This window comes from Prionailurus bengalensis, chromosome C1, assembly GCF_016509475.1.
Source record: "Prionailurus bengalensis isolate Pbe53 chromosome C1, Fcat_Pben_1.1_paternal_pri, whole genome shotgun sequence".
Classification (NCBI taxonomy): Eukaryota; Metazoa; Chordata; class Mammalia; order Carnivora; family Felidae; genus Prionailurus; species Prionailurus bengalensis.
Window position 1 is genome coordinate 36,981,354 of NC_057345.1, and position 12,998 is coordinate 36,994,351.

The 12,998-nt window shown below is 53.0% G+C and overlaps 1 protein-coding gene across 1 annotated transcript; it reads right to left on the minus strand.

The window, feature by feature from the left end:
• Window positions 1-1,341: 1,341 nt before the first annotated feature.
• TMEM275 (transmembrane protein 275) lies at window positions 1,342-12,747 on the minus strand. Its single transcript, XM_043574871.1, has 2 exons — window positions 12,137-12,747; window positions 1,342-3,155 (listed from the first exon to the last, which is right to left on the minus strand). Exon 2 carries the CDS (start codon window positions 3,072-3,074, stop codon window positions 2,550-2,552), a length of 525 nt encoding a protein of 174 aa, XP_043430806.1. The 5' UTR covers window positions 3,075-3,155; window positions 12,137-12,747; the 3' UTR covers window positions 1,342-2,549.
• Window positions 12,748-12,998: the final 251 nt, after the last annotated feature.

Here is a 12,998-nt window from a genome sequence, read left to right on the forward strand (position 1 = left end):
CTGTGCGGTGTCCCTGCAAGCCAGTCCTGGCCTGAATTCCTCGAGGTCAGGGAGCCCGCTGCTCCTGTGCTGTCAGAGTTGTGTCTTCACTGTCCACAGACTGGCCCCCTGAGCCTGCCTGAGAGGAGCCTGCAGACTGGGGGGGGGGGGAGGGGGGCAGAGCCATCATCCAGCTTCTGTGTCAGAGAGTGAGGTGTTCCTGGGCCTTGCTGGCTCCTCAGTGGTCTACTGCCCTAGAAGGGCCTGAAGGAGTGTGAGGGGAAGAGCCCCCACCCACAGTAGGAGGCCCAGGAAAGATACAGGGAGTGGGGGAGTGGTTTCTAGGGCTGGCTGTTTGGGAAGTGGGCCCTGGGGTATGGGGAATATCTCCTAATGTACCTGTGGAGGGGGAGGGGACACAGAAGAGACAAAGGATGCCCTTTGGCTAGGGGAGGCAATGGAAGGGAGACTTCAGCGAGCCAATGTTTCCCCCTGGTGCCCCCCCTCCCCAATTCAATTCACTCACACCATGCATTTGTGGCACTGAGCCCTTATCACATGCTCACTCTTCCTCCCACCCTCCCAGACAGGACCTGGAAGTCTTTGGCAGGGAGAAGAGGAAGGTCTGGTGGTGTAATTCTAGGCCTCTGCCAGCAGGTGGGAGAGAGATTGGGGCTGGGCCTACCATTCCAGGCTAGAATCTGGGGGGCCTCGTCTTAAAGAGGGTGGTCCAGACCACACCCCAAGGCAGCATCAGCAGTGGCCCCTCTCACCTCCTGCTCTACCAAGGCAGCAGCAGGTGGCGTCTGAGGCAGCAGACCAGTGATCCAGAAGTGAAACCTGGGAAGGCGGACTTTCTTGCATGTGCATGCTCAAGCGTGTCCACACACACACACACACACAGTGGGGGGTGGGGAAGTGTTCTGAGAAGAGGTCATCAGCTCCAGGGGCTGGATGCTTCGAAGGTTAGGGCCCATCGATCCATGTGAATTAATAGAAATGACCTGCTTGCACCTACGCAGACAGATTCACTTTTCTCCAGGTCAGTGGTGGGGGAGACAGCAGGAGAGGCAGAGGCAGAAAGGGAGTGAGGGGAAGGGAAGAGTCAGAGGGGGAAGAGGCAGAGAGGGGGTCAGCCCTTCCCAGGGCTGGGGGGAAATCCCAGACCAGGGAAGAAGAGCAGTAGAGTCCACCCTGGGAAGAAAAAGGGAGGCTGCTGAAGCCCAAGATCGATGGGCAGGAAGTTACAGCCAGCAAGGGGTGTGCCACCATCTCTGGGCACAGCTTTCCTGTGTCTCTGCAGCGAGGAGGGGCTGGCCCAGGGTTGCGGGATCTCCGCCCCCCCCCCCCCCTCCCCAGCTCCCTTGCTTCTCTTGTGAGGTGGCCTCCATCCCTCTACCAGATGCCCTCACTCACTGGGCAGAACGCAGGCATGTCAGGGGAAAGGTGTAGGCTTTGACCAGCCCCGGGGAGCGCTTCTCTCATCCTTCTCACTGGGTGACTCACTCCTTAACCACCACCACACACACCCACACACACTCTCACATTCGTGTATGACGTTAGATACTGTCACCCAAATACTCCCACACTCCCCATCTCTTACGCGTAGCCAGGCAACCCCATGCACAGACACATAGATTCACCCCGCTCCCAATCTCACACACTTGTTCCCACGATGATTGGTCACACACTCCTCTCCCCTGGGGTCCCCTTCTAGGTCTCCAAGAGGGGCCGGTGCTAGGAAGATGAGGCACTTGGCTAGGAGGACCCCAGAATCAAGGGTGCTCAGCCAGAAGGTCCACAGGCAGCCTCTCACCCCAGGCTGCACCATCACAGAGGACTGGACTCTAGAGGTGCTTTACTGAGGAGAGAGGCTCATCGGGAATGCAGTGGGGATCACACTGAGGCCTTCCTGGTTGGAGGAGCCCCCTCACCATTCATCCCTGTCTGCTTCAGCCTCAACTCCCCCGGATCTGATCTACCAGTCAGTGGAGTACTCAACCCAGCTCTACCTTAGGAGACTATCCTGGCTCAAATCAGGACCTCCTCACACCCCCTTAATCCCAAAAGATCATGTTGGGGTAGAGACAAGGAGAGCAGAAGGAGAAGTGGGAGCTGGTGGCCTTACACCGTGCGCAGGGCATTCCTCCCTGCCCCTGCTTCCTCCCACCCCTTGGGCTCAGGGGCCTTGCTGGTAGTCCCTCTCAGAGCAGCTCTGTTCACAGTGCCCGCGTGCCATGGGTGGTGGTGGTAGGGATCGAAGGTCCAGGGGCCCCGTTGCTTCAAGTCTAGGGGGTGAGGTAAAGTAGGGCCCAGCAGACCCCACTTAATGGGCCAAGGCACAGCTCCCTCCTTTGGCGAGTGTGTCTCTTCACCGTCACATTCTCCCCTCCAGACGTTCCAGAGATGGGACAGATGAGGCCACCTGTGCCCAGCACCCGACCCATATGGATTTTTTTTTTTCTTTTTCCTTTTCCTTCTTCTCCTTCCTCTCTCCCACTCCTCTTTTTTCTTAAGTGGCACCGAACGAAGGGAGCCCGACGGGGAGTCAGGGCCCGGCACCGGGTCCGCTAGGGGGCGACGCGCTCCCGGGGCAGGTTGAGCTGGACCCCTTCGGTGCGCGGCGCATAGGCCGCCGCGGGCGCGGAGGCGTCCAGGGCGAAGGGGCCGGGGCTGGAGCGGCTCGAAGACGCGGCCGAGGCGGCAGGGCTGAGCTGCACGGCCGTGGTGTCCTGCGCCGTGCGCTCGCTGCTCTCCATCTCCAGCGCCACCGGCCCGCCGCCGCCGCCCCGGCCCGGGCCCGAGGCCGCCGCCGAGCGCGCGCGGGGCGCGGGGCCCCGGCGGCTACACGCGCAGCAGGCCGCGAAGCAGACGAGCGCCAGCGCCAGCAGCGCCGGCCCCACGACGAGCGGCGCGTTGCTCCGGGGTGGGAAGGAGGCGAAGGCGCCCACCAGCGTCACGTTCACGCCCGCCAGCAGCACGCACAGGCCGCAGGCGCAGAACAGCGCCGGCGACGGCAGCCCGGGCAGTCGACCCCGAGCGCGGCCCGCGAGCGCCTGGGCCGGGGCGCCTCGGCTCCTCTCTGGGGGCGGCATGGGCCTGGGGACGCCGGGCACGCATCAGGCTCCGTCCTGCCGCCGGCCCGGCCAGGCCCACCTGGCGAGCTCACGGGAGTCCTGTGGGCACAGAGCGGGAGGGAGGGTCAGCGGGGCACCTCAGTTTCCAGAACTCTCAGGTCTGGGGCGACACTCAGTGCCTGGGAGTGCCGCGGTTATCTTGGCCAGCCCTCTGCTTCTGCCTCCGGGGAGCAGAACCCATCCTGTATGGGAATTGGCCCTGGGCTCTCTGGTGGCTAATCTTACCATCCTCCCTCCAGTCCTTCAGACAGATGCAATCCCTCCACCTCCTCTACTCCAGGAAGCCTTCCTGCATTAATTAAATTAAGCGAGTGAAAGGTTGTAAAGTGCCCAGCGTGTGCCTAGGTGCTCATAAAATGACAATCATCATCAGTAGTCCTAATTAGAGGGCAGATGGCAGCTCTTGGGATTTAGACAACTTCTAACACCTTGCAAGTGGAAGCAGCCTTAGAAACCATCTGCTCAAGCCCTTCCTTGTCTAGATAAGGAAACTGAAGCCCAGAGAGCTCTAGCAATTTACCCAAGATCCAGGACCAGGATCTAATGACCTGCCACCTGGCCTGGGTGTCCCCACCCTAGGCTCTGGTAGGCACAGCAGTGACATTAACTTTCCTGAACATCAGATGAGGCCCTGGAGTGAGTGACCACGTGAGAGTAAGGAGCTCCTGATGTTTCAGGTGGCCAGTGAGAAGGGACAGTCTCTACATGGGCTGGAGCAGACCCAAGATATTTTGTAGACCGAGCAGATTCCAACCCTGTCCCCGTCCCACCCCCAGGACTCTACTATTAAACCTGGACTTGAAAGCCTAATCACTGGTTGCTGGAATGCCTTTCTAGTATTCTCTAATTGTCTCTGGTTCTGGGATCTATCACTGGCTTCTAGAATTCTGGGAATACATGCAGAAGCAAAGGTAATGAAATTAGAGTCTGGAGCTTTAGGACTTCTATTTGAGAATTCTGTTCTATAACATGAAATCACAGGTATAAAGGTCCTCAAAGGATGAGATCATGGCTATGGAACTGTGTTAGGATTGTGAAAAAATGTCAGAAAAGGCTCTGAGTGGGGATGAGAGGGAGTCATGGGGGTAGTGGTACCGCAGGCGGGAGCAGAGCATGCGGTTGAGTAACTGAGCGTGACTGAGTGGCCTCTCTGTGCTTCAGTGTTAACACCTGTAGTGTGGAGTCAGTGATAGAACCTACCTCATAGGGTGTAGTGATCATTAAATGCTTTAAGCTAAATCGGGTGCTTTGAACAGTGCTTGGGAGGACAGTGGGAATTCAATAACTGTCAGCCATGTTGTCACGGTAGTGGCTGCTAGAGAAGGGTATCTATAAGGTCTCAGATCTGGGAGGTGGGGTGTGTCAGTTTGGAAACAGAACAGTTGATCTATCCCTCAGGTGGGACTGCCTTGGGACTGAGCCCAGAGTTGTCCTTCCTGAGTCTGCAAAGCCTGCACACTGTGGGGTTGGAGAGAATGTGATGACTGGGTGAGTGAAAGCGAGGGCTAGTGTGGGAGAGGGGCAGCACAGTCCTCGCTCGACACAGGCTGGAATCAGCCTGGCCCAAGCATGTCAGAGGGCCAGGAGGGCCACCTCTGCTTCTTGCCCAGATCTGATCACTTCAGGGCTCCCTCCCCTGGCACCACGGTGAGAGGTAGAAGTTCTATTGGGACTCTGGCCAGAAGCACCTTGCTGACTCAGCCAGCTGACCCAGAGCCAGAAATCCCCAAATCCTGGCCAAGCAAGCACTTGCTGACCTTTCAGAGGACTTACAAACCACAGATTCCTCAGGAAGATCCACATTTGCATGAACCATCTGCTCCCTTTAACCTGCAGCCTTTGGCTCTGCCAGGCAGAAATAGCAACCACTGGAGGATACAACACTTCAACAGTTGGCAAAGCATGTTCACAGCCATGACATCACGGAATCCCTACAAGCGCTTGATACTTATCAACAGTATCAACACATTTTACAACTGACGCAACCGAGGCTCAGGGAGGGAAGTGGATCTGGGCTCTTGTGGCTGGAGTAGAAGGAAGACCAGACATTCTGGGACCAGAGTCAGAGAATACATACATAATCTGGTGCACACCATATGTGATCTTGCTTCATTTTAAAGAGAAGGATTTGATCTCCTCAGGGTTGATGTGGACGTGAATCCTAACAGCCTCTTCCTGTTGCCCTCAGGAGGGGCTGTGAGATTCTCCAATTTTCCCCCTTCTCAAGTCCCTCCCCCACATTCTCAATATCCAGTATTATCTGAATGAGATAGGTGCCCCCCCTCCCCCTCCCCTGTGGGGAAGGCTCCGTCTGAGGCTGAGGTGGAGTCTGGTCCTTCACCTCACCTCACACAGATTCTTGAAAGGCAACATTGGACAAGGGTTGGGGAGGCCCTGGAGGGTCCAGCTCTTTTTTCTTTTCCCTTCTAGGGAAGATTCTTTGGGTTTCGGTTTTACTATGATGTGCCTAGGTGTGATTTCCTCTGTATTTATCTTTCTTGTACTTCCTGGTGCTTCTACAACCTGTGGCTTGATTTTCCCCACAGTTTTGGAAAATTTTCAGGCATTATCTTTTTCCTCATTCTCTTTCTTCTCTCCTGGAACCTGAATTGTGCATATGTTCAACCATATGACGTTGTCCCACACGTCTCTTACACTCTGTTCTCTATTTTCTTTCTTTCTTTTTTTAACATTTATTCATCTTTGAGAGACAGAAAGAGAGCACAAGCGGGGGAGGGGCAGAGAGAGAGGGAAACACTGAATCCGAAGCAGGCTCCAGGCTCTGAGCTGTCAGCACAGAGCCCGATTCGGGTTTCGGCCTCAGGAACCGTGAGATCATGACCTGAGCTGAAGTTGAAAACTTAACCAACTGAGCCACCTAGGTGCCCCTCTGTTCTGTTATTTTCTAGCCTTTTTTCCCTCTTTCTGTGTTTCTATCTGGATGCTTTCTTAAAATTGATTTGTCATCCAACTCACTAATCCTCTCTTTACCTGTGTCTTCTTTGCTCTAAAATCCAACCATTCAGTTCTTAATTTCAATTGTTACACTGTTTCAGTTCTAGAATTTCCACTTGATTCTTTTTCATAGCTTCCAGTATTCTACTGACAGAATCCCTCTTATCTATTTTCTTGAACAGATTAAGCCCTTTAAAGTTCTTGTCTGAAGACTCCAACATCTGGGTTGCCTATTTCTATTGTCTAATTGCCCTTGGCTTTTGGTCATTTAGTCTAATCTCCTGGAAGGCTAGATAAGTTATTGAATGCCCAACATTGTGCATGAAAAATCGTAGAGATAGCATGAGGTTCCAGATGATGTTACCTTTGTCCAGAGATTTACTTTTGTTTCTGACAGGCAGCTTAAGGGATAGGCCACCTTAACCCAGTCTGGGATTGCACTGACTGGGAGCCGTGTTTCAGTCTTCCTGAGTCTGGCCTGTATTCGTTTAACCATTACTCTCAGAGAATAGGCTGTTGGGTCCCCTAACCAAAAGCTAAAGGTTTTAACAAGGTTCTCCCCTCTTTAAGCCCTGAATTCCAATGTCGACTTCCTAATTTATGGCCACTGTCTCCTACACACTGGAAAAAATTCCTTAAGGGAAAAATGAACCAAATATTACTTCTCTCCAAGATCTTGGCCCCTCAAGTCCTTACTGTCTTCATAGCTCTCCCATGCCTTTGAACAGATTTCTTAAATTTAATCCCGCCTTTTAGTTATCCTCAGTGCGTAAGTTGGTCTGATACAAGCTAGTCTATCCAGAAACAGGTCTAGATGGGAATCTGAAATTAGCACTAATTTAGCCAAGTAGGTTGTGCTATGTTGAACATTTTGCAATAATATCTAATTTAGTTTTTACAACATGAGATTAAGTATTGCTGTTATATCCCCATTTTATAGTTGAGGATACTGAAGCACAAAAAGATTAACTAAGTTCACCCCAAGATCTCTGAGGGGCCGTGGTGGTGCCAGGACTTGAAACCTGGTGTCCGAACCCTGCAGCCTGAGTTCTCAATCAAGCTAGTCTAGTGCTAGGTTTGCTAAATGCTTGTTGAATGACTGGAACACAGGGCATGGACTCTCCTCGGGCCCTGTAGCTAAGCTCCTGTAATCAGCACTTACACTGCTCCAAAGTCAACAATAGAGGAGGGGGCCGGTGTGTTTTGTGCATCTCTCGAGAAAAGTAAACTCACTTTTCTCCTTCTGTTGCTTAGCACACTCAGTGCAACAAAAGCACTAGCGGGGGACTGAGCTTCCAAGTGCCAATTGTCAATGAATGATTATTTGCTTCTGGGATGCAGAGCTGACTCTGAAAGACAAAACTACCCCCAGAGTCTCCACCCCAGGCAGAGAAAGGGCTAAGGGTTGATAGGTGTCTCCAGCCTGGTTAACTGGGATCCAGGGTGCAAAGGGGTGGGATGTTGAGGTTCCTCAGCTATTGCAATTCAGTTTGTGCCACCATTTCCATCTGACTGTGGCCCTCCAGCTGGGGCTGCTGCAATGTCGGATGCTATTTTGTGGTGGGTGCTCTAACTCTATTGTGTGGTGTCACTGGTGCCATTCACTAAATCTTTTTTGTTCTCCCCCTTCTGAACACATGTTAAAATTGGACTTAGTGGCCAATTTGTGATTAGGTGGGGCCATGTGAGTAGTTCTGGCCAATGAACGGCACCATGCATCACTTCTAGGCTCCATTGCTTCCGGATTATTTAATTTCAGAAGCAGGAACCTTTGGGATGATGCTATCACATTCCCAAATCCTTTAAGCCCTCTCCACTTCGATCTCATTGCCTGAACAGGAGGGAAGGCCATTGCTCTGAATCTTGAGTTGTTAGGATTGGAACAGACCTTCTCTTTAGTGAGCACTCCAATCTGCTGACCTGGTAGAAATCACCTAGTTCAACCTCTTCATCTATGGATGGGAGAAACTGAAGCTTGGAATGGAAAACGTCATGGAGGGTGTCTGTGGCCAAGCCAGACCAGAACTGAGCCCAAACCAAAAAATATATATTTTATATACATATATTTATAATATACATACTATACATATATAACATATATGCTATACATATATAATATATATACTATACATATATATGCTATACATATATAATATGTATTATATATAATATACACATATAATATATATTATATATAATATACATGTATAATATATGATATACATATATATAGTTATATAATATATACATATAATATATAATATACATAATATATTATATAGCTATATAATATATAATATATAATATATATTATATAGCTATATAATATATATTATATATAATGACATAATGGGGTGCCTGAGTGGCTCAGTTGGTTGAGCGTCAAACTCTCAATTTTGGCTCAGGTCATGATCCTGGGGTCATGGGATTGAGCCCCTCTGCCTCTCCCCTGTTTGTGTGCATGCTTTCTCTCTCTCTCTCTCTCTCTCTCTATATATATATATATATATAACATATTCTATATTATTTATAATATAAAACATATAATATGAAACATATATAATAGAGATAAGTGTTGTGTATATATATATATGTGTGTGTATATATATATATATATATTACTTATTACTATCCAGCTAATCATCAGCAATCCTGGGGCCAAAGGAGGGTGGTCCTCAGTAGGAGGAGGCAAGAGCTCCTGGAAAGAGGGTCTCTGCCTGAAGCCCCTTCAGGTCAGCTGGCCACCCCCGCCCCTGGGTCAATCCACAAATCTGGGATGTCTGTTATACAAGAGCGGTGGCTTGACCAGGGGCAGCTGCCAGGCCTCCTGGTCCTGGGTTCCTGCTCCAAGGGCTCAAGAGCCTCTGGGTGAAGGGGTTGAGGCTTTAGTCCAGGCGTTAGTCACTAGTCCCAGCCCCTGTCCTCCAGGTGGGATTGAGTCCCTTATTTGCTCAGCTTGGCTCTTTACCCTTCACTGTGAACCCCTTTGTTCCCCTTAATCTTAGCCCTTCTATTCTCCCTCAGTCCGTGAAGGTCTGGGCCAACTCTCAGGCCCCCAACACTTCTAGCATGTTCTCTATCCCTAACCCTCTCCCTATCCTCAGGGAACCTCCCACACCACCATTACTCAGTGCTGGCTTATTCACTACCCTGGAAGCTCTCAGCTTCTGCCAGCTGAATTCTGCCTCCCCAGACAGAGCCGAAAGAGCTGCTACCACCCCCACCCTAGTCCATCCCACAGGCCACCCTTGGCCCCTCATAGATTCCCCAAGCTGGAAACAAGGCTTGAGGATGAAGTCTGAAAGTGTGACTCCCAGTTCCTGTGTCTGACTCCTGGGCCCCATTATCCTAGTCTCTGAGTGGATGTGCACATGTGCGCGCGCGCGCGCACACACACACACACACACACATACACACACACAAACCCCACATGCACACTCAATGATCAGACATACTCAGAAATACAAATACAGATGTAATATACTCTGAAAGCTGCAAACAGCGGCCAACACATAGACAGACACTCTCTAAGGTGCCTGCCTATACAGTGGAAATGAGCTGCTTCCCAGTAGATGGGCTCTGGAGAATTCTCTTTGCCTGGGAGCATGGGGGGTGGGTAATTTGGTGATAAGGAGAGCTGGGGCCTATGGGAGGGGTGATGGGAGTTCCATTCTAGCTGCTCTGATGGCACCCTCCCCTTTACAGGGGGTTCCCATGCCTGAAACAGGCGAGTACTTGAAGCTCCCCTCACTGAGGCTCAGATTTGCCATTGGGAAAGTGGGAGTTTGGTCTAGATGATCTTTGCCGGCCCAGCAGGCTCTGGCTTCCTGCACAGCTGAGGGTCCCCAGGCACACAGGACTCTGCAGCAATCACAGCTCTGTGGTTATCAAACCAAGTCTGTACCCAGGCAGGCCAGACTTGGATCTCCAGCCTCAGTCTGGGCCTGTGCCTCCACTCCATGCAACTCAGCTGCCTGGAGCTAGTGGGAGGGGTGGCGGAAGGGGGTACTAAAGACTCCCTGGTGTGGACGTGCCCTTCCTGCCCTCCAGTCTGAGTCCCAGCGCTGAGAGACTTCAGCATCCTTGGCACAACCGCCCTACCCTGTGCCCTCCTACTTGGTTGGCTCCTCATCTCCAGTGTCCAGTTCCCCCATTCCACCCCAGTGACCCTTTCCCTCACCAACTCTGGCCCTCATCACCCCTGTCATCACCACGAGCCTCCTGCTCTCCACCATAACCTCACTGCTACCACTATAGAAACACCGGTACAGCACCTACTATGTGCCAAACACTCTTTCAAGCCCTTTATATATGTTATATATCATCTCATTTAAGCCCCGTAACAACTCTATAGGCAGATGCTTTTGCCATCTCTGTTTTCAGATGGGGACACAGAGGCTCAGAGAGGTTGCACTGCTTGTCATAGACATGGTGACAATATGTGGCCGATCTGGGATTCACACCTAGGCAGTGTGTCTTCTAAACCTGTGCTCTTCACTGTGACTCTGTACTGTCTCTTGCTGTGACTGTTCTCTGATCTAGTGCAGGCCTGGAACTATCAGCGTTTTCTCCATGAGCCTTTAATCTCCACTTCCTTTTCTGCACATTACGTCACTTCAGTTACTCCCCTGCAATTTACCTTGTCCTGCAGCCTCACCTGTTCCTTTGTCCTTCTGCCAGAGCTGCCTAGCAAAGTCTCGACCCTGCATCGGTCAGGCTTTCTGCTTCCTCCAAGTCTGTGCCCAGTTAAGCCACACAGGTGAAAAGAAAATCACCAGCTGGCACGTCTCTGGCATCGCTCAGGCCCTCAAGGCTGTAGGGAAACCTCCCCCTTCCCAATCGGTGTTCATCAGCTTCCCTCACTGTGACTGCACCTCCTCCTGGATGCACTCACGCCTCTCTTGTCCTAAAACAAAACCAGACCCTCCTTCCACCCCACCTCTGCCTCCATATAACACTCTATTCCTTTCTTCAAAGTGTTTCCTCTTGGAAACAGTCTCCTTAAACTTCATTTTCTCCCACAAAGCCCGGACTCCCAGCCAGAAACCCGGGCTTCATCCTCGCTCTTCCTTCTCCCTCAGGCTTTCCACCGCACTTTGCCAACCCAATCCATCACCAGGCCCTGCAGATTCTTCCCTCTGAGTGTCTCTAGAACCCATCCCTTCCTTTTCAGTCTCACCGCTGCCCCACCATCCCCCTCCTCCATGTCTCCCTAGTGGCTACATCTCTCCTGGGCTCCCCACTGCTGCCATCCTGGCTGGCTTCCTCCAGGCCGCCCCCTTGATTTTGCTCAAGTGGAGCTGAACTCACCACGGGTGGCCAAGTGAACACGCTGCTTCCTGTGCCTGAAACATGGTCTACTTTCCCTTCAACTGGCTAAGTCCAGCTCAACCCTCAGAGTGCAGCCGGGACATCACTTCCCTCAGAAAACCTTCCTTAACTTCCCAAATCAGCAGGGCCAGATCAGGTGTCCAGGTCTGCATCCTCCAACTTTCTTCCTGGAGGACCAGCATTATACTCATCTTGTTTGCTGCTAGTCCCCAGTGAAGCGCCTGACTGTCCCCAGGTGCCCAGGGAATATTGGTTAAACAAACGATGAAGACAGAGGTTGGTCACAGGGGTCTCCTGGCTTCACCTGTGTCCTGGTTTTGAAGTGACTCTATGCCCACTTCTCTATGCTGACTTCCTGTTCACTTTGGGCCTTGGGAACAATGGCGGTCAGCTGGGCGAGGGCTGGAGGTGGGTCCTAGGGCAAATTCCCACGGAGTTATAGAGCAGGGAGAGATCAGGGTCAGGCAGAGGGGGCCCAATGCAGTCACCCCATGCTGCATGTGCCCTTCTCCTGTTTTCCTCTCTTTCTCATCTTTTCTGGGAAGTCTGTCCCAGGCTACAGGTCCCTGACCCCTTGTCTAGGCACTACTCCGTTCTGCTGGGGTTTCGGGCTGGATGGAGCATCGCCTCCATTCCCTAAAGACTCCCCTCCTGGCCGCCCTCTCCCGCCAGTCTCATCCCCTTGACCCCCGCCCCCTCCTCAACCGCCCCCAACTCGTGGGGCTTTCACTTGCCTGGGCCGGTCGGTGGTCGGACGCTTCTCTGAGCACCCCGGGCTAGCAGGAGGGGCCGGGGGGCACGGAGGGTGGGGGTGGGGAGCGCAGCCCCCAGGCAGGCCCCGCCCCTCGCGGCGGCGAGCCGGGAGGTGCGGCGGCGGGTTCGGGGCGCCCCTCGCGCAGCGTCGCAGCCGCCGCTGGGCCCCTGGGCTCCCGGGTGGAGCGGCGTTCTCACGGAGCGTCCTCCTGTCTTCCTCTCCGCACCGCCCCTCTCCCCTTTCCTCCTCTACGTTCCGCGGCTTCTAGCACCTTGCCCTGGGCTCCCAGCACCCCCACGGTTTCCAGCCCAGACTTTCGGGGCCGGACGCAGACGTTGCCACTCACTCTGGAGCGAGGGACGTAGGTGGCGCGGGTTCCGTCTGCAGCCCCTGACGGATTCCCCACCTTCCCTGGAGGGAACGGGGGTGGGGCTGTGGGGGCAGGGAGCCTTCTCTCGGGAAGGGGCTTGCTTTCAGCCACCCTTCCCAGAACACCGCCCACCAATCCCGCGCTCGAGAACGGGGTGTGGCCACGAGCCCCTTGTAGGAGGGCACACGTGTCCCACTGGGATCTGTAAGAGGTCCAGTGAGGGGCGAAGGATGGAGAGGGAGGACTGGGTGGGAGACTGAGATGCTGATTTCCAGAACCTGGAGTTCAGCTGGAAGAGCATCTCCTCCAACCTCTGTCTTCATTCATTTGCTCATCCATTCATAAACCTTCCGCGATGTGAACCACGTGCCAGGCAACCTTCCTCCTGACAGTGGCCCTGGGAAGGCGGCGCTACACTCATTCTCTGGCTGATGAGGAAACTGAGGCGCAAAGCCCCACAGCCTCTTGCCCA